At 38.9% G+C, this 20,134-nt stretch overlaps 1 protein-coding gene and 1 long non-coding RNA gene across 2 annotated transcripts; one reads left to right on the top strand and one right to left on the bottom strand.

The window, feature by feature from the left end:
* Positions 1-402: 402 nt before the first annotated feature.
* On the bottom strand, positions 403-9,559 carry LOC134477708 (uncharacterized). The gene is made up of 3 exons (XR_010049857.1): positions 9,424-9,559; positions 867-923; positions 403-574 (listed from the first exon to the last, which is right to left on the bottom strand). It is a non-coding gene; the product is annotated as an uncharacterized LOC134477708 (long non-coding RNA).
* An 86-nt stretch (positions 9,560-9,645) lies between these two features.
* On the top strand, positions 9,646-19,082 carry LOC100720935 (E3 ubiquitin-protein ligase TRIM68). The gene is given in 6 exon segments (XM_063256612.1): positions 9,646-14,903; positions 14,906-15,060; positions 16,035-16,128; positions 16,321-16,630; positions 16,632-16,810; positions 16,813-19,082. Coding segments are annotated over 6 exon segments (1,062 nt in total). The 5' UTR covers positions 9,646-14,635; the 3' UTR covers positions 16,869-19,082.
* Positions 19,083-20,134: the final 1,052 nt, after the last annotated feature.

Below are 20,134 nucleotides of genomic sequence, written 5' to 3'. Positions count from 1 at the left end.
CAGTTTTTCTTGGCTGTGGTCCTGCTCTGGCATCCTCTCAGTTCCTCATATGAAAGTTCTTTGTCCTTACATGCAATCCCTAGCATTTGCTCAAACTTTTCTTTGTCTGGAGTAGTCAGTGTCTTTGTAGATCTACTCTAAATTCTAAAAACTCACATGTTGCTTATAAAAAGAAATCTTTTCCTGTAGTAAGATGTTCAAGTATTCAAATTTCATCTGTAACTATTTCCATCAAGTTTTATTAGGAAAGATTGATGTACATGTCACATACAAAACCCTTCATTAAAAAAATAACACAATTTTACTTTAAGGTAGAAATGATTCCTTGTGTTAAAAACCTGTAATAAAGCAAGAAAAAGAGACATATGGCATGAGATATCTTAAAAAGAAATTAGCCATTATTTGTGAATTAACTATTGAATATACAGAAAAATCTAAAAAATATATTGAAAAATTATTAGAATTACTAAGCACAGAAAGGTTGGTGATTGGTGCTCCATTGGCGCAAAGTTAGCGGTTCTTACACAGGAAGGTTGGTGAATCTGAGGTTGATGTATGAAATGTCACTGTAATTCTGTAAAAAGCAGACATGATTTTAAGAGGATTTACAATAGCATAGAAAAATCAGATGTCTAAGAATAAATCTAACAAATAATGGCGGACTTATACAAACAACCATAAACTATCCTTAGAAGAAACTGGATTTTAATGAATGGGTGGGTAAAAAAATTGTGACATATAAACATGGTGAGATGTTATTAAACCATAAAAAGCATGAAATCTGGTCAGCTGCAGCAGTAAGAATGAGACTAAAGGACATTACATTAAACAAGCCACAGAAAAACAAACGATATGTGTTCTCGTACCTGGAAGCTCAGAAAGTTGATCTCATGGATATAGAGTTTAAAATTGGGAATCAGAGGCTTGAAAAGGTACAAGGAAAAGGAGATAAAGGTTGGTTAACTAGTACAAAATTAGTTATGAAGCATAAGTTCCAGTGTTATAGAGCACTAGAACTATAAATGACAAGAGTTAACAATAATTTACTGTATATTTCAATATATGCAGAGAAATAATGAGGTGAAAAATATACTTACTATCCTGCTGTGATTATTATACATTGCATACATGTACTGAAATATCTTACTATATCTACAAATATTTATAATCATGAAGTATCACATTTTGAAACATAAATAAACACTATGTTTTTATTGGAAAAGTAAATAGCATGAAGAGTTTAATTTGCAACCAAATTCCTCTACAATGTTAACAGAATCCAAATAATACCTGAACAGATTATTTTGTACAACTTGAAAAAGCTTAATTTTTAAAATACATAAAAATATAAATTGTCAAAACTAGCATACCCCTCTTAAAGATTAAGACACAGTAGGAAGACTTGCTATACCAAATATCAAGGATTGCTTTAATGCAATTATGAATGTGTAATATTGAAGAGACTCACTTATCACTGAATAGAAATAAAATCCCTGAAGCACATCTACTCATAGATGATCAATTATTATATGATAAAGATAACACCACAAAGCAATATGGAAAAAAGATTATTTTTATTAAATGACATTGAAACAACTGAATATGCATATGGAAAAAAATGAAACTTGAAGCCTCACAAGTACCAATTTTTGTGGAATGTGTCTTTAAATATAATAGGCAAAGCAAACAAATTTCCTGAAATAATGTAAATGAATATTTTATGACCTCAGATTAGAGATGGCATTGACTTATTGATGCAGTTAGTTCATCCATGCATATATTTTTTCATGCCTATCATGTGACGGGCACTCTTCTAAGGAATGGAAGAGACCAGACAAATCAGTGAAGAGAACAAAATGTCCACTTTAATGGCATTTACATGCTAGCCAGTATAGTTTAGCTTTTTTTGTAGGCAAATCCCTCTAAATGCATGCCAGAATTCCTTTTCTATTGGCATTCAGAAATCTTACCAGGATTTATTTAGGTATAGAACCTTTATTTTATGTATTAAAGAGCATTGTATGACTTGAAATATGTTTTTCGCTTATGGACACTTTCTGCTGTTTTTCTTTAACTTTTTCACTTAGTTTACTCACCTGCTACATTGCCTCCTTTTCTTCCTTTTGGAATGCCTGTATTTGCCTTCCATGTCTTTTATCAGTTCTGGCCAAGTCAATATTTATTCACTGGAAAACAAAAATGATAGACACTAAACTCAAGGAATTTTCCCAGAGTAGTGTGCAGAAGGAAAATGTTCACCCTGCTTCAGTTCAGCTTTTTCTAGTTTTTGTTTTTTGTTTTTTTTCAATTTACACACTGGAGTTCCAGAAATTCAAGCAAATAGTCTGTGTGTTTCCTCTCTTGGCAATTGATGCAAGAGTTAGGCAAATAAAGATCAAAATATAGATGTTCTTACTGAAAAAAAATGCTTAGGGCTTTGATATGTGACCTATTGTGACTTCCTGTTCTTCAACCCTGAATTAAATTTATCCAATTAATTACATTCCAAGTTGCAAGACCACAGACTTCCCTACTTTCTGCAGGTGGATTTCTCCTGGAACGGCAGACAGCAGATGAGAGTGTGTATGTTCTGAAGCCAGGCAGAGCCAGCCAAAACTGGGAAGAGGCACCAAGCTACAAGGGCTTCTTCCTTCTCCAGAATTTACTTACAATATCACTCAGCGGCAGAGGAGAGGCAATGAAGCCAAGATCTCTATTGTAATGGAAATTCTTCTACATGGAAATGAAGTCAGGGAGAAAAGAATTTTCCACATAAAATTTGTACACTCTGTCTTGTTATCATTATCTCTAATGGTTCATTTCTCTTTCCCTGTTCTTCTGTATCAACTTGTGCTCGCTTTAAGGCAATAACATTTTCTCAGCTCTCATAAGGTATGAATCTGTTTTGCAAAAGTTCTTTTTTGCCATTTTTAGCCTAGTTTCTCAGATGTGTCCCCCATTTCCAAGTCCTAGATTTTTGGTTTTCGTGGATTTTTCTTTTTACATTACCAGCTTTCATTTTTTTTTTCTTATGGTTATGAATGGTGGATTGATAGATCACTGGGTTTAGCTGATCATTGATGTTGTTTCTCAGGGACAGTTGCCTCCAAAGGCATGCCCTCAGTAATACATCTCTTACAACCAGGACCCACATTCTAACAGCACATTTAGATATGAATTTATCAATGGATCAATCCACTGATAAGTATAGTGTCCCTATCGTGCAATTACCTTCCAAAGCCCCATGAGACCTTGGATGCAAACCATAACAATCACTTGTAGTGGTATATCAAAATGCTGAACTACTTGTTATTGTGATGCACACTCAAAACTGAGAATAACTTTAAGAGCAAAAGGGTTGATATTGTACACATGTATTGAATTATCATATTGTGTATTGAAAATACATGCAATTTAAAAATCATGTTATTGAGGACTTAAATGGTGACTCCATCAGATCTTGAACTTTCTTTCAGTTGGTAAGTTTTTTGTTACTGCTTCATTACCTGTTATTGGATCATTCAAGACTTTTAAATCTTCTTGATTCAGTTTTGTCAATACATATGCATCTAGTAATCTATCCATTTCCTCTATATTCTCTAATTTATTGGAGTACATGCTTTTGAAGTAGGAATATAATCTGGATTTTGGTGATGTCTGTTGTGATTTTCCTTTTTGATTTCTAATTACTTTGATATGGTCTCCCCCCCCCCGCTTTTTTTTTTTTTTTGGTGAGACTGACTAAGGATTTGTCTATTTTACATCTCTTTTGAAGGACCAGCTCTTCAAACCATTGGTTCTTAGTATTGTTTTAGTCTCAATTTCATTAATTTCTGCTCAAATCTTTATGATTTCCTCCCTCATACTAGCTTTGGATTTGGATTATTCTTGTTTTTACAGGATTTTGAGGTGCATTGTTATGTTATTTATTTGGACTAGTTTTCTGCTGTGATCATCCACACCTATAAACTTTCCTCTTTAGACTGCTTTAATTGTGTTTCATAGATACTACTTTGTACCTGCATTATTGTTTTATTCTAGGAACTCTCTAAGTGGCAGCAAATCTGTGGCATGTATGTCACAGCAGACTGTATCACTGAAATCTCTAAAAGGTTTGTCATCACTGATCTAATTTCTCTCTTGATTTCTTCTGTGACTTATTGCTTATATTGTTTAATTTCCAAATGATTGAATAATTTCTGTGATTTCTTTTACCATTGATTTCTAGTTTTATTGCATTATGATCTAATAATATATATGAGTAATTTTGCTTCTTTGGCACTTATTTAAGCATGCTTTTATGGCCTATTATGCAGAAAAGTCCATGTGGTACTGACAAGAATGTGCATTGTGTTGTTGGGTGAAAGGAACACTCTGAAGATGTCTATTAAGTCCTTCTGTTTAAAAGGTATGGCTCAACTCTGACATTTCATTGTTAAGTTTTTGTGTAGCTGATATACTTGCAACAGTGGAATAATGAGGTCCCCCTACTATAATTGTGTTGATGTTTTTCTGATGTTTGGATATGGTACTGTTTGTTTTAAGAAATTGAATGTGCTTGTGTTCAGTTTCTGTATGTTTATAATTATTCTCTTCCTGCTGAATTGTTCCCTTAACCAATATTGATGACCTTTGCCTTTTCTGGTCAATTTTGACTTGAAGTCCACTTTGACTTAAAATGGGATAGCTACTCTTACTTGTTTTCAGGATTCTCTTGCCTAGAATAGTTTTCCATCTTTTTTGTTTTTAACCTATGAATTTCTATTTGGATTAAACCATACTGGTTTTGTTTCTTGACATATCCATCTAGTCTGTGTCTGTTGATTGGAGAATTGAAACCCTTCACATCAAAAATTATTACTGACGTGTGCTAATCACCATTCATACTTTATTATCCTGTGGATTATTCCCTTTGTTCATCTCTGTTTAACCATGCACCTTATCTGATGCTTTCATTTCATTAGAATTTTTATCATATTGCTTTCATTGTCTCTTTCTAGGATACTCTTGAGAGTTTTTTGGAACTGGCTTGGGGAACATGAATTCCTCAAAGTGCTCCTTGTCATGAAAAGATCATATATCTATCAATTATGAAAGATAGTTATATTAGGATATATGAAATCAGTCTGGGTTGGAAGTTGTTTTCTGTTAGGACTTGAACATTTCATTCCATGCTCTCCTAGCCTTTAAGATTTTTGTTGAAATCTGCTGTAATTTTAATGGTTTACTTTGTAAGTAATTCACTGCTTTTCTCTAACAGAATTAAGATTCTGCCCTTGTGTTGGAATTCTGAAATTTGAAGTTCTTTTGATCACGGTTTTATCAGAGTTTAATATGCTCTACTTGTCTTTATTTTAAATTTTCCATGTTTGAAAGTTTTCTGCTATTATTTCAGTAAACAAAATTTTACACCATCTGTACTGTTTTTTCACTAATTCTAATTGATCTTACATTTGTCTTCTAAGATCAGCAGCTGTTGGATATGATTTTCCATGCTTTTATTGTTCTTGTTATTTTTAAGTTGTTGGTCACCAGAAATTGTCCTATATTCTAGTTCTGACACTCCATCTTCACTTGATCACTTCTGTGGCCCATATTTTTAATAGAATTTTTAATCTCCTAGATTTCTGACGTTTTTAGGGACTCTAATCTTTGCTAAACTGGTCATTCATGTTTTGTGCCATTTTGTTAAACTCAGCTATGTTTTTCTTAGTGTCATCTGTAAACTCACTGATTCTTTTATTTCCTAAGTCCTTTATCTGTTTCTTCTGTGAGCTGCCCAAGAACCTCCTCTTTTTACCATTTTGAATAAGTCAATCGTGTGGCTTTTTTTTTCCTCACCCTCAATACCCATGAATCAGCTGTGGGCACAATGGGAATTTTGGAGACATTTTGCTTGTTTGTTTTCTCATGTTTCTATTTTTCTGTGTCTTGTTTCCCTCTCTCACACAGACACTATGTTACAGTGACCCCAGAAATACTGAAATGTCATTGTTCTGTACTTGTTCTGTGGCTCCGTGGTGAACAATTAACACTTTACCAAAATTATTTAATTGTATCCTTTCAAATAGGGTGGTCACTACACTGGATTTCTTCCAACTTACCCCACCATGTATAAGGTGTCACTTTCAGGGTAAAACTATGCACTTTTTTTGCATTTTACAATATCTGTAGACTTTTCATGTGACCATCACTGCCAGCTTGGTTGGCTGTTTTTCCCTGGAACTTTCAAACCTCTCCAGGTTTACCTTGTGTCAGCAGAGACCAGTCCCTCTCCCTGGGAACGGGGGTCAGCTCTCCAGACTGCTTGTTTGTTTCCCCTGTGTTCTCCATTTCTCCAACTTCTCTGTAGTAGTTTTCTACTAGCTCTCTCCCATCTCCCAAAGATATACTACTTTTTTTCTCTTTACCAACTTGTTTTCCAAATATCTTGATTTCAGATCCTGGAGCGGTTTTATTTTGCTGTTTATCTCTACTCCACCATTTTTAATTTTTAATTTAATTAGTACAAAACTAATTTTATGAGCTAGACATAGTTATCTCCAATTTAAAGATGGGAAGCAGTCCTAGAAATAGAGGTTGCCAACCTGAAACACAGCTGATCATCTCTCATCAAGTCACTTAAAATCTACAAATAAGCAAAGGACTAATCAAGATGAGTCCAATGAAGTTGCTGTAAATCATACTGTTATATTTTAGTTTGCATTTAAAGACATATATTTATATATGTACCATATACTTTATGTGTATAAGTGCATATATTTATACACACATACTATTGTGTTTGTGTGTACATTCATCTTTCAGCCTAAAAGATGAGTATTCATACTATTCTGCAAATAACTGAGGAGAACACTCAGTCAGAATAATCAAAAATAAAATGTTCCAAAACCTCTGAGTGAAGCAGACACTACGGTGGAAGGAAAATAAAATGGAAATAAAAAGTGAAGACTTTCATCAATACTCCTAATGCAAGGGTTTGGATCTCAGCTGTAGCAAAGTGGATGCCACATTTAAAAAGTTGAAGAAAATAGTGATTACTTTCACAAAAACTTATAAACACTCAGGTTCCGATCTCAGCTTAGGCTCTTGGGTACATCTGCATTCTAGGATTTTCATTTGTAGATGAAAATAACATAGATGTTGTAAAATTTGGAATGCTACATTAGTCAGCTTTCTCATTGCTTGGACAAAATACCTGACACTCTCAACTTAAAGGAAGAGTGGTTTAATTTGGCTCACAGTTTCAGAGATTTAACATGTTCCTGCCAGCTGAAACCACTAGTGGTTCATGCATGATTGGCTCATTGGGTGGCTTGTAGCACTGGTGGCACAAACAATCTAATCATTCTATCAATCCTTTTACTAATACAATTAATAAAACATCTATAAATGGGCTGAGTCTAGTTAGCTGCTTAAATTTGAGTAATTATTGCCCAAATATTCTAAAAATTATTAGAACCATCAGCAAGGTTATTTCATTAATTTAAAAGAAGCTTATTTATATTTGTAAAGTTTATCAATAATTAATTCTCTAAATTTTAACATGAAAATCTTACAACTAAGTATCCCATTACTGATTATATAATATGCATTTATAACTGCTGTATCACAAATTAGCTGTTACAATTTTTTATACCATTTTAATGTGTTAAGGAACTACATTATGATGACAGCTGGTCTGCTAACTCACAATCTCTCTTTGCATTATTATAATCAAAGACTCCTGAGAAGCTGCACAAGTTGTCTGATGAGACAGCCATGCAGTACCACCAGTGGCTCACGTTGGCAGGAACAATCAAATTCAAATTAGACCCACCCAGCAGCAAGACATATGAATTACTCCTCCATCATGAATGTGTTAAGGTCATGCTCAGCTGCCCCCAATGAAGGAACATCATTGTGAAAGGTCATGGTAGAACAAGTCAGAAATCAAAGCACAGAAGAGAGGACCAGTGAGAGTATCACCAGGCCCCACTTCCTATTAAATCAGTGGGCGAATCCACGAATAGTGTAAGACTTGCATAATCCTATCTCCTTTCAAGGAGTCTCTTAATCCAGTCAAGTTGATAATTAAAATTAACTGACACAAATTCATAAAGTAACTGGTGCACAACCAATAACAATAGCTACCTTTTGAGTGTCTAATGTTCATATATAATTTTAGGGTTAAATGTTTATATACTTTAAAGAAATCAAATTACATGTTTAGATAAATCAATTCCATGGCCAGAGAAGTTTTAGTATTCTGAGTCTGTATTCTATAACCCATCGTAATCCCAAATTACAGCTATAATGTCAAGGAATTAGTAACGTAAACTACTTATTAAACTACTGGCAAAAGCCACAAAACATACCACAATATCGGGAAAGACTATACCCACTGGTGTACAAAGACAATAGTATAGAAGGGAATAAAGTGTCATTAAGTTGTCTGTAACGTTCCTAGTATGTCATTGAACTTTTCCTGGGCTGGGTACCCAAGAAACACAACTGAAATGACTAAAATGTAGATCTGAAGTAAGTTGTTTATTTGGGATGTTATGAACTAACAAGGGAGTAGAAAAGGCAAGGAGGGGGAGGGAAGGAGGAGAAAGAAGTTTGCATTTTCGAACAGGTTATCACCATGGGCAACCGGGGCTCCTCCATCAGTACCTGCTTCTAACTCCAAAGTTGCGTTGTCTCAATAGTGATGAGCAACAGAGCACTGAAGCTTGCCAGGAAAAACAGGAGGCTAGTTGAATGTGACCCAGTAAGTGTAGCCTGCAGCCAGGAGAGGTCGCACGTTTTGCAAGGGATTTCCTAGACCAGCGCCAAAGTGAGTCAGACTCAGATCCGGTTTCTTTCACAGCTGCAGTTTCCTGGCAAATGAAGATTGCCAAAAGTACCTCTCAATGCTGAGCATGAGCATTTGGAGAACTTCTACTTTTTGATGGTTCCTGAAACTGAGTCTTAAGCGCCTTTTACAATCGAAAAGGTGGGGGGGGGGGTGTGCTGAAAAACCAGAAAAGTCAGTACGGCGAGAAAACGCGAGCAGGTTTCACTGCTTCAGACTTCATTGCCGTCTGTCGCGGTTGTCTTGATACCTGCCTGTGATTGGCTGTTCCTGCAAAGACATGCCCAGGTGGGCGGAGCCGCCGCGAGAACTCTGCCTGCGGCTCGGGGGCTCCGGGTCTGTGGGTGAGATCTGAGCCGGTCTGAGCCAGGCAGAGAAGCTGTGTGTAGCCCGAGTCTTTGGTAGTGTCCTGGGTTTGTGCGCCCGGCGGGCAGGTATGTGCGGGGCCACTTGCTTCTGGTGCTGCGACCCTGAGCCGCAGACTGCAGAGGTCTCCACTGCCAGTTCCCTGCGCGCAGTGCTTGTCCTGCGCGAGGAGGGGATGGGGACCCGAGCCCAGCTGAAAGGCAAAGGTCCTGTCAGCTCACCTTGGCGCGGCAAGCAGAAACACCAAAGCGACACCCAGGATTTGGAAGCGGTGAACAGCTTTTATTTTACACTGGTGGCGCTGGCGGACTCCTTCCCAACAACAAAGAGAGCCAGGCCCTGCTTTCTGGTCTTTGGGGTTTTTCTAGGAAAGAAATACTGAGTCAGGACTGTGGGTTTCTGATAGGGCGGGGCAGCTCCCGTGACTTTAGGGAACATGTGAATGGAACAGGAAGTAAAACGGTACCCTAGAGGTCGCCGTGGATGAAGAACTCGGAAGTGAAGCACGGGCATCCGCGAACAAGTAAGGAGGCCATATTTTATGGGGTAGGTTAGGAAAATAAAAATAGAGTGAAAGGGCTTTTCCGTTTTAACCTTACCAGACCCCGCTCACCCATGTCTTCAGGACGACCCGCCCTGTGGCACAGAGGTGACATCCTGGTGCTCTTTCTGGTCCTGGGAGTTTGCTGCTTCCTTTGCCCTCTTCTGCTTTTACTTCCAGGGTCCTTCCCCGTCTGTCTTCTTCCCCAACAGTCTTTCCCAAACCTTTAGCCGCTCCGCCAAAGACACAAGCAAGAATCTAACAGATTAAATTGTACTAAAGTAATTTCTGTGTAATCAAAAACATTAAAGCAGGTCTTCTATTGAGGAGCAATAGTTGTTCATCCCCAATCATCTTTGCAGAAGCCACCACCTCGATCCCCAGGCACCCAACATTGAATCTAAGATTTTGCATTGAACTACATTGCCTGCCCTTTTTATTTTTTATTTGAAGAGTCCCTGGCTGCCCTCGAACTCCCTGTCCTCCTGTCTCATCTGGAGCAGCTAGCATTACAGCCATGTACCACCTTGATCAGCTGGAGATCACTGCTTTTAATTTTTCCGTATGTAGCTCTTTGTATGACCCTAAATCAAAATAATATATTTCCACTGCATTTCTTTAGCTTTTTTATATTTCCTTACCTTGCTTTTCTCTAGCTTCTCCATTTGCAATTGCTATTTTTGTTCCTGTGTTGATCTTTGGAACTTTAAATGATAGATATCACCCTGTTTGTTGTTCCATGAGCATTAGGCAGTGCTTCTGGGGCCCTTACACTCACACTACTTTAAATGAGGACATTAAAACTTCCACTTTCAGCCTGCCATCAGCTATACCTCAGCGTTTACATTTAATTCTCAGGTATTCACCAAACATTAAAGCACTGTTTTTGTTTTTTGGGGGGTTTTGTTGCTGTCATTGTTGTCTTTGATACAGGGAACTGAACTTGAGATCTCACACTTGCCAGTCTAGTAACATAAATTTACAAAGTGAATGCATAAATATTGCCAAATGCATCAAGTGCCTGCCATTGACCATTCATGTTCCATATCCATATGTGATACTGACAAAAGTTCCAGGGATTGGCTGGTTGGTTGGTTGGTTGTTTCTCTGGAATGATGAGTTCCTCCACTCATCATTTTGATCATGGTCTTTGTTTTTTTTTGTGTGTGTGTGTGTGTGTGTTTTTTATCTTCTAAGGGATATTATTTCATCTCTTCTTTTAACATACCACTGAGGAGCATGTCTTGGCATATGTATGTTAGCACCAGAGAAGAGAGTAAGAATTACAAGCACAAGGAAAAACACTCCTGTTTCTCTTACATTTTACACTGTTTTGTATAACATAAGGAAACTGCATATAGGCAATGGGCTTCTGGCATTTACCTTTCACCCTAAATGTACTCATAAACATATCAGAGAATGAGGCTAGAGGTATTTAGGACCTTGTTCTGGATGCAGAAACACCACATTTTATGTGACCTTGCTCTAGTTGAAGAGAAACTATGTTGACTTACAGAGTATGATAGGAGTGAGAATAGTCTGGTAGAGCAAACACAGAAGAATCAGAGTTTCCCCAATAAATGAAAACTCAGAACTTCCAACACCACTCACTTGGGTGTCCCTACACATCCCTTCCATGGTGTGAGTAAAATAACCCAAAGGTTCAATTGAGAAGGCCTAAGCTTATTCAGCAGATCAGTAAATGATCCTAATGATAGGTTTGTTTTTCAGTCACTACTTAACATTTAATTGACCTGTATGTTTACTTTTTTTCCTCTCATATATTTTCCTTCACTCTTTATAGCCTTCATTACCTTTCCTTGCTTTTATTCATGTTCCAAGGAAGATGTGAGAGGAACCGTGAGTCTGGCAGTCTTAGTGGAAGCTATTGAGGAAGAGGTGGCCTGTCCCATCTGTACGACTTTCCTGAAGGAGCCCTTGAGCATTGACTGTGGACATCACAGCTCTCTCTCTCTCTCAGGACTCTGGGAGGTTTCAAGAGAATCCCAGAACTGCAATTATTCCTGTCCCCTTTAACCAAAGAACCTATGAGTTAATTGGCAGCTGGCCAGTGTTGTAAAAAAAGCCAATTTGCTAAGGCCATGTCTAGGAATAAAACTGAAAGATGACATGTGTGAGTTCCATGGGACACAGTTAAAGGTCTTCTGCAAAGAGGATGGCTTATATGGTGTGTGAGGCCTACAGCTGAGCCTCAGAGAATGAGGCCCACTGTGCTGTGCCCTTGGAGGACATTGCCTGGGAATACAAGGTGGAAGATCACTCCTCTGCCCTTCATTTGGCTATCTCTATATCAAGGGCCAGATACCAGCCCCAGAGCCTATGAGCTGATTTCTTTGGCTCCTAACACCCACAGGGCCCTGAGGTGTGTTATGCTGAGTTACACTTTTTCTTTTCAAGACTTTGTTGATTTCCTTATTTCCAACTTCCCTCACTTTCCACCCTAAGTCCCAACGTGTTTTAATGTAACCCAAAGCTGATTTTAGTTATGAGACTTGGAAGGAGCTCAGTTTGGATTCTATTGGAATTCTTAATGGCTTGGTTAAATTTGGGTGTGAGGTTGAGATTCACTAATCAAGACTAACCTATCAGAACCTTCTAACCTCTCCTAGCAGCACAACAAGTAGTCACTTGACATTGTGTGAGTCAAACTCCTTTAAAACTATGGCTTAGAAACTTGGGTTCATAATTTATTTTTAGATCTGTAAAGGACCCTGAGTGAGTTCCTTGGGACTGATTTGCGAAGTGCCAGATGTGACTTATGCACTAAACATGCATTAATACACACAGTACCTAATACAATATTTTCAGGTCCCTTCTGACTTTGGGTTTAGGTAAAGGAAAATCAAAGGCTAGGCATTTTTTCCTCTTTGGCCAGTCTTCTTTATCTCTCCCAAATCCTTTCATGTTGTTTGTTTGTTTGTTTGTTTGTTTTGTATCCTTTCTCTGGGACAAGCCATCTTTGTTTATGCACCTGCTGTTTTTTTTTTTTTACTCGGTCAGAGAATTTGTCTTCAGGTTCCTGTTTGCTCTTTTCTCAGATGTCTATGCTGTCATATCTTTGTAAGATCCATTATTCCAGTATTTGGTGATCAGTGACCCTGTTCTGGTCTTAAATTCTTCTTTGGAGAGTTGAAATTAGGCAATAAAAATGTAAGATAAATCTGCTAAATTAGCTTTTTTCATCCATAGTAAAAGTTTCTAAAGCATTAAAAGTACGCACTTAGCCAGGCATTGTGGCACATGCCTATAATCCCAGCACTTGGGAGGCAGAGGCAGAAGAATTGCTGCAAGTTCAAGGCCAGTCTGAGCTACAAAATGAGTTTAAAGCCAACCTGAACTACATAGTAAAACCCTGTCTCTTAAAAAAAAAAAAAAAGTATACACTTACTCATTTTGTTCTGAAAATATTGGAGTAGTAGAGAGGTTTTAACATCCTAACATGTTTAAATCCCAGCCAAACCATTTACTAGTTACATGACTTTAGATAGTTGACTTTCTATGTCTCAATTGTTTTAATCTGTAAAATGGGATAAAGGTCAATAGATGAGGACTCTATTAATGCATGTATAGTGCTTACACCATGTTTGGTACTTAGTTATTCTTTTTTTAGTTATTCTTTCATAAAATGATTACCATGATTAGAATTATAAGTGATACAGAAACATGTTATGCGTTCCAGTGGAAATCCCTTGTGTCACTATTCTAGGACCCTGCTTCCTACTTTAAGACCAAAAACAGACATGAATGAGCAGCAGGGTTCAAGGGACTTTGTTCTAAAACATTTTGGAAATCGACATTTCTTCCACTTCACACTTAGGGACTATGGGGGTTACCATGATTCTCAGCTCAGAGAACTACCCTGGGGGCCATCTGGGCAGATCTGCCCCTACATTCCTCTCCTCTCTACAGTCATTCTCTGTTGCCAGACGGACCCTGATTTTCCCATCACTTACCAGTGTGAGGGCTTCTTATCAGCCTAGGCTGCCTGAGTTCTCCTCATTAGGCCCATGTTTACCTCTTGCACTGGAAACTCCTTGAGTCTCTGTAACATCTGAGGAAAGGACAGAAAGAGGGGCCTGTGTGCTGGAAGTTAATGAAGAGAAACAAACTGATGACTGGAAGGCAAGTGGCCACCTGGGCAAGGAGTTTACATCACCTCTGTTCTGTGGCTTTCTCATCTCTGGGAGGTAGAACATAAGGCTTTAAGTCAGAGAGCCTGGGACCCTAACACTTTTACCAGGTTTATGGCCCTCAGTGGGCCATGAAACTTCACAGTTTTGGTTTCTTGATTATGATATAGGGATACCTCTGATCTGATGTCCTCGTACATGAGAAAGGAAAAGTATGCGCCTCATAATGCACATTAATTTATGATACCATTCTTGTACAATGCTAATAAAACATAGTTTTTTGCTTCACTTTCCCAGTCAAGGGGTATTTCCTAACTTCAGTTATGAAAATACTAGAAAATCATTTCTGCAATACATTTGAAGCCAGTAATTATGAAACTTTGCAGCTTTTGATCAACAGAATAATATTGAAGCAATCTAATATAGTGCTTTAAACAGATACAACACCAGCAAGAAGAAAAAGCATCTAGCAATACAGTTAACTTACATTGCTTTTATAAGTATAACCCATCTGGTTATTCTTAAAAGGAAAAATAGTCTAGTGTTCATAGTACCAAGATAATCTGGATCCTCCTGGTCAGAAAGAGTAGTACATGTTGAATATTCCTAATCCAAAAATCTGAAATGTGAAATGCTATAAAATCCAAACTTTTTTGAGCACCAGCATGATGCCACAAATAGAAAATTCTACCCCTGACCTCATGGGGTAAATCGCACTGAAAATACAGGCATGATACAAAAATGTATTTAAAACCACTGGCCTGTGCATACATACACCAAACCATTCCACAGGGTATATGTATGCACAGGCCAGTGTTTTCAATTGTGGGTAGCCCTTACATTAAAAATATCAGTGCTGATTGCAATCTTGACTCTGTAGATGCAGGTGGAAACCCAAAGTGGGATACCATATTAGAGTTTAAGTACCAGCAGTTGCTAAACAAAAAAGGTCTCCAAAGTCGGCAGCTAGACATGGAGGTAGCTACAGGTCTGGCCAGCTGGAATAGGAGAATGGGGAAATGTTGCATAAGCTAGAACTGAATTACGAAGACCTTGTCTGTCAGAACTGGGTTCTGTGTAGGATGATCACAGAGCTGAAAGAGAGATCTTGGATGCCTGTCCACTGGATCCTGCAGCCATGCAACAGGCTTTCCTGGGAAGTCTGTGTGAGAGCTGCACTTGGAGTAGCCAGGACAGTATTGGCTAGTTCCGTACAAGGCCTGTTGGCCTATTCCCTACCAGCAAGGGATCCCGTATGCCCCCAGCTAATGCCGGTTTTTTTCCTGTCCTAGTTGGTGGCTAAACTGATCAGATGTAGTCTCGTAGATGAGGCCATCCAGCCAGCCAGGAATAGGAGAGCCACAGGCATTCAGACAGTCTGACATCATTCAGATCCTCCCCCACTGTGAAACCTGAAGTCCGCCATCTAGCTGATTTGCTCCGCTACCCTTTCACAAGCTTCTCTTCCGTAGCCTCATACAATTTCACTCCAGCCTTGATGTTGTCTCCTTTTTGTTTGAGAAACTGCATCCCAGAGCCTGGCATCCATCTGATCCCTTCCTGAGAAAGAGCACATATTTATGTGCTGTGTTTTTTCTCTTTCTAGGGTATTCAGCGAGTCCTAACCAGGTATGTTTTCATTATTGGAGCTTCTAGACAGCCCTGTAAGGAATAGAGTGACATGGCCAGAGCCAGAAATGAAACACAGACTCAATACCTGTACAAAGAAGATGCTAATCCACAGCACCCTCCCCATTATACTATATTGGCTAGAGAAGCTTTGTTGCTTATTTCCTGTTTCTTTTTTGTACTTGAGAAAACTCATTTCAGGTATTACCAATAAGAAAAGAATCCTTCCCAGAGGCACCCAGCTCTGAGTGTCAGCTTTTCTTCTTTGCAGCACACCTCCTCTCCCAGCATCAGGTGCACACCTAACCCCACAACATGGGGACGGGAAAGTCCTTATCCCTGTGTCACAGGCAGTGAGGCTCAGCCAAACAATCAGCATCTTGAGTCTTTGCTGGGGAGGAACCCCTGACAGGCTTTCCTGACAATGCCCCTCTTCCCTGTGTTAAGGGAAGGCCCATGTGGCCGAGACAGGAGTTGGGCCCATCACTCACTGTCTTCTACCGGGGCCAAGTCTTGGAGCCTACAGCTGCCAGAATCAGTCTCCTTGAAGCTGAAGACAGATTGCCATGTGCTAGGGCTAAGAGAGGTTCTGAAGAAATATGCAGGTAATACATGCTGGGAGAGACTGTGATAGGCAGAGGGAGGGACCTGTCCCACAAAAATAAAATGGCTCGATGCCCTCTGAATGCCCAATCCACCCCAGTCCATCACTGAGAAACCTGTGGCTGTTTGTATCAGGAGACCACTCGTATCCCTTCTCTGTATCAGTGTTGCCAACCAGGATCTTCTTTTCTTAGCTAATGTATACTTGGATCCGGATGCTGCTTACTCTTACCTCATCATATCCAAGGACACAAAGTGCGTACAGTATGGATACACTCAGCAGAAGCTACCTGACAGTCTTGAGAAACATCACTACTATAACCCTGTCCTGGGAAACCAGTACATCTCCTCAGGCTAGCGGTCCTGGGAAGTGGAGGTGGAAGATGAGACTGAATGTGGCTTGAGAATGTATAACGAAAATATAGACCAAAAGGAGGTGCCCTTCTTATCTCCCTACTGTGGATTCTGGGTGATAAGGCTGAGAAAGGAAACTGAATACCTGGGACACCGATGAATTCCATCTCCTGTCCTTGCAAGTCCCTCCGTGGCGGGTGGGAGTCTTCCTAGATTACAAGTCCCATTATATCTCCTTCTATAATGTGACTGATGATGGCTCTCACATTTTCACTTTCCTCCCCTGTCTTTTTCCTGGGCATCTCCTGCCATGTTTTAGTCTTTGCTACAGCATGGTGCCAAGCACACCGCTCCTCTGATCATCTGTTCCCTGGGTGGTGAGGACTAAGAGAGCTCCCTTCCCAACCAGAGCCCTTAGAATTTGGCCTGGCCCACAAGTGAGTTGAAGAATGTGGCCAAAGAATCCATTTACTCCTTTCCCTGTCTCTATGGTCTCTTGCTGTTAGGCCGTTGTCACTGAATGACCCATATAAAATGACTCAGTCAAATGAGCATTGCACCAGTGAATTAAGCTCAGAACAGTGGTAAGATAACTTGTTGGTATGAAGATCTACTCTGCATTCCTCTCACACCTCTCTTCCCTTGTTCTCACTCAGTGCCATAATTAAGGCAATGAGAAAAATAAAACAGACACTCTTCAGGGAACTTTTCAATTAGAGCTAACCAGTGAGCCATAGAAATAAAGGCCATATCCACAGCTGGTTTCCATGCTGATGCCAGTCAAGATGCTTCATCTAAGGTTCACTGGAATATAACCTGTATTGACCTTACTCTGTCCTCCTGATTAGGGACACGGGACTTTCGCAGGCCACTCTGCATCACCTCCTTGGGTGCAGGCTGGATAGTTCACTGTCTCAGACCTCTAAGTGGCAAAAGCAGAAAACCTGTTCTTATTTTCATTCTATGGATAACATAACTGAAATGGGCTTAAGGAAACAAATTACTTCTTAGCTTTGAAAGATTATAAAAAGTGTGAACTCATTTTCGCATTCAACTGAAGCAAGATTGAAAAAAATTGCTCCGTAAGTCAAATGTGAACCACTCCCATCTTTAAGAGGTTAAAGGTATCTTTGTTGGCAAACTGGATGCAGTTTGTCCTAAAACAATGTATTGTTACCTCTTACCTCTTAGATTGGTGTAAAATCCATGACCCATGCCATACTTTGCTCATTTCTCAGGGATATAGGAAGGTAACCATGGATAACCTCCCCACCTCACGGTGTTATGACTAGTCTCTTCTCAGTAATGCCTTACTTTGTTAGGTCCTTTCCTGACAGTCTAGAGCCCTTCAGGTGGAAAAGTGTCATGCCAGAGGCACACTATGAGCCACAGGAGAATATTATGCAACTTCTTGCATGGCTTTATCTCTGGATTACAATAGAGGCTATAACTTCAGGATAGAAACTAAAGAAAAAAATGCAAAACAGCTAACCAAGAAGGATGCTTATCCACCAACCAGTTAGGCTAAAAGACCTTTTGAATCACCAAGGGAATCTTCACAGTACTTGTAACTACTTAATATCTTCTTTGCTTTTCTCTTCTCTAAATCTGTGGAGGAGAGAAATGTAGGAAAAGGAAAAGAAATTTTTAAATGCCATGTGTGTGAGAAATAGAATTGGATCAAATGTGATAATGAAGAGAATTAAGACTGTATGTTGGACTTACTGACTGTAGAGTAGGTGTGTGTGGCCGCAAGGCTATACTAACATAAGCCACTGCAAGTCATAAGGTTATGCTGTGGAAGTAATTGTGTTAGAAATAAGCTTCAAAGCAGGCATATGAGAATTATTGTTTCTGCTTATTGCAATGGACTACGATACATACCAATTTCATGTTGTTTCCCCAGAATGCAATGTAAGACAGCTTCTGGCACCATGGGTACTGGAAGATAATGATCATTAAGTTAGGATGGAGCAGAAAAATAGATAGTATGTGAGGTAACAGACACACAGTGACTTCCAGTTGGTCATAATAACAAATATTAAAAATCATCTTTCTGTTTTAATTGCATTCACTGTTTACATTTGAGGGAGGTAAAATGAGTGAAATAAAATTCATTCTGCCACCCTGCTCCCATGTTGTTTCTTCTTAAGCATTAGCAGTAGAAGGAGAGGGTGAGACAAATCAATGTTGTTATTTTACCATGAAATGATTAGGACAAATCTTGGAAGACATAAAATAATTGGGGATGATACATTTATTTAAAGCTGGAATAAATTAAGAAAGTAATAACCTCCCTTTTGGGGTTTGTGTTTTGCATTTTATAAACTGATTTCATGGCAATGATTATTTGTTTAAATAATCATTTAACCAGAAATTGTAAGGTCAAATGATACCATTTTGTTTATTTTACATTGTCTTATTTTTAAGACCAGGTGAAAACATTGAAATTCCCGTGGAATGGAAACACTTCTCTGTGGGGTAGTTTAACCCATTGTAACTCATTCTGTGTTGTGTGTGTGTGTGTGTGTGTGTGTGTGTGTGTGTGTGTGTGTGTAACATCTAAGTAAGTAAGGGAATTTTTAGGTGCCTAGAATCACGATAAAAGTAAGCCATTTTCTGACTCAAATGGTGCTCAAAGGAGCAGTAAAAGCTAGATGGTACTGAATTATACTTCTGATCAGAAACAAATTTGATAATTTTTTCATCGTTACTTTCAAAAGTGCTCCAAATCAGGAGGCAAATCATCAAGATGAGGGTAAAGTGCCAGTGCTGCTCCCGGCCATGGTAGGGAGACATCTTCACCTCGATATGGCCAATATTCACAAGGCTGCGGCCAGCTTTGTCCAGCCTTGTTTTATAGACTGAGAGATGCACTACCTGAGCTTTAAGGGGCTGAAAGTTAAAATGGCTTGAGCCCTTCTAAAGGGTGACACAGCAAAGCAAATCCTCAGGTTTGAAAATAGCCACAAGAAATAAATTGACTGTTTTAGAAACTAGTTAATCATCTCTTAAAATTGACACATTGAGAGTTTACTATGTATCCCAGGTACAAGTTAAATAAACAGCAGCTACTTCACATAATAAGAGAGGACTCATATCTACATGTATTGTGAGAGGCACAGCATTTTCTGTTTGGAAGTAGCCATGGCAAGAAACCAGTATGCTTGGAGAAGTATGCAGTTCAATAAACAGTAGGTCCCAAATGAGGAAGGAGAACAAGAAGTAAAAAAGAAGCTAAGACCTCCTGTGAGTCAGCACCATGTGTGGGCTGACGGGGAGAGCCAGGTGCCAGCCCCTTCTGGTATGTGGGCAGGAAGACCAGAAGAGCCAACATTCCTCTCCCCAACAAGCACCAGGCTGTGATGATTGCTCACGAAGTAAAATACAACTTAATGCTTGCAGTGTTTAGTGTTTCACTGATTACAGGCTTAAGCTGGTAGTCTGATCATACATTCAGAGGATAACAATACACAATGCAGCAGGGATCTCGTTCTAAAGGTGGTGGCCATTGTTAATTCCCTATTATCTTGTTTTGAAATCCTGTACCATTCTTATTGTTTTGTTTGGTTGGGTTTTATTCTGTTTTATCTTGTTTGATCTTATTATAATCTGATGGCATGGACAGCTATTTCAAAGATAACACGATATACT

The sequence above is a fragment of the Cavia porcellus genome, unplaced genomic scaffold (genome assembly GCF_034190915.1).
Source record: "Cavia porcellus strain 051 isolate PalLab524CR breed Dunkin Hartley unplaced genomic scaffold, mCavPor4.1 scaffold_9, whole genome shotgun sequence".
Lineage (NCBI taxonomy): Eukaryota > Metazoa > Chordata > Mammalia > Rodentia > Caviidae > Cavia > Cavia porcellus.
The sequence above is the reverse complement of the archived record's forward strand: the minus strand, read 5'-3'. Positions and strand labels throughout refer to the sequence as shown.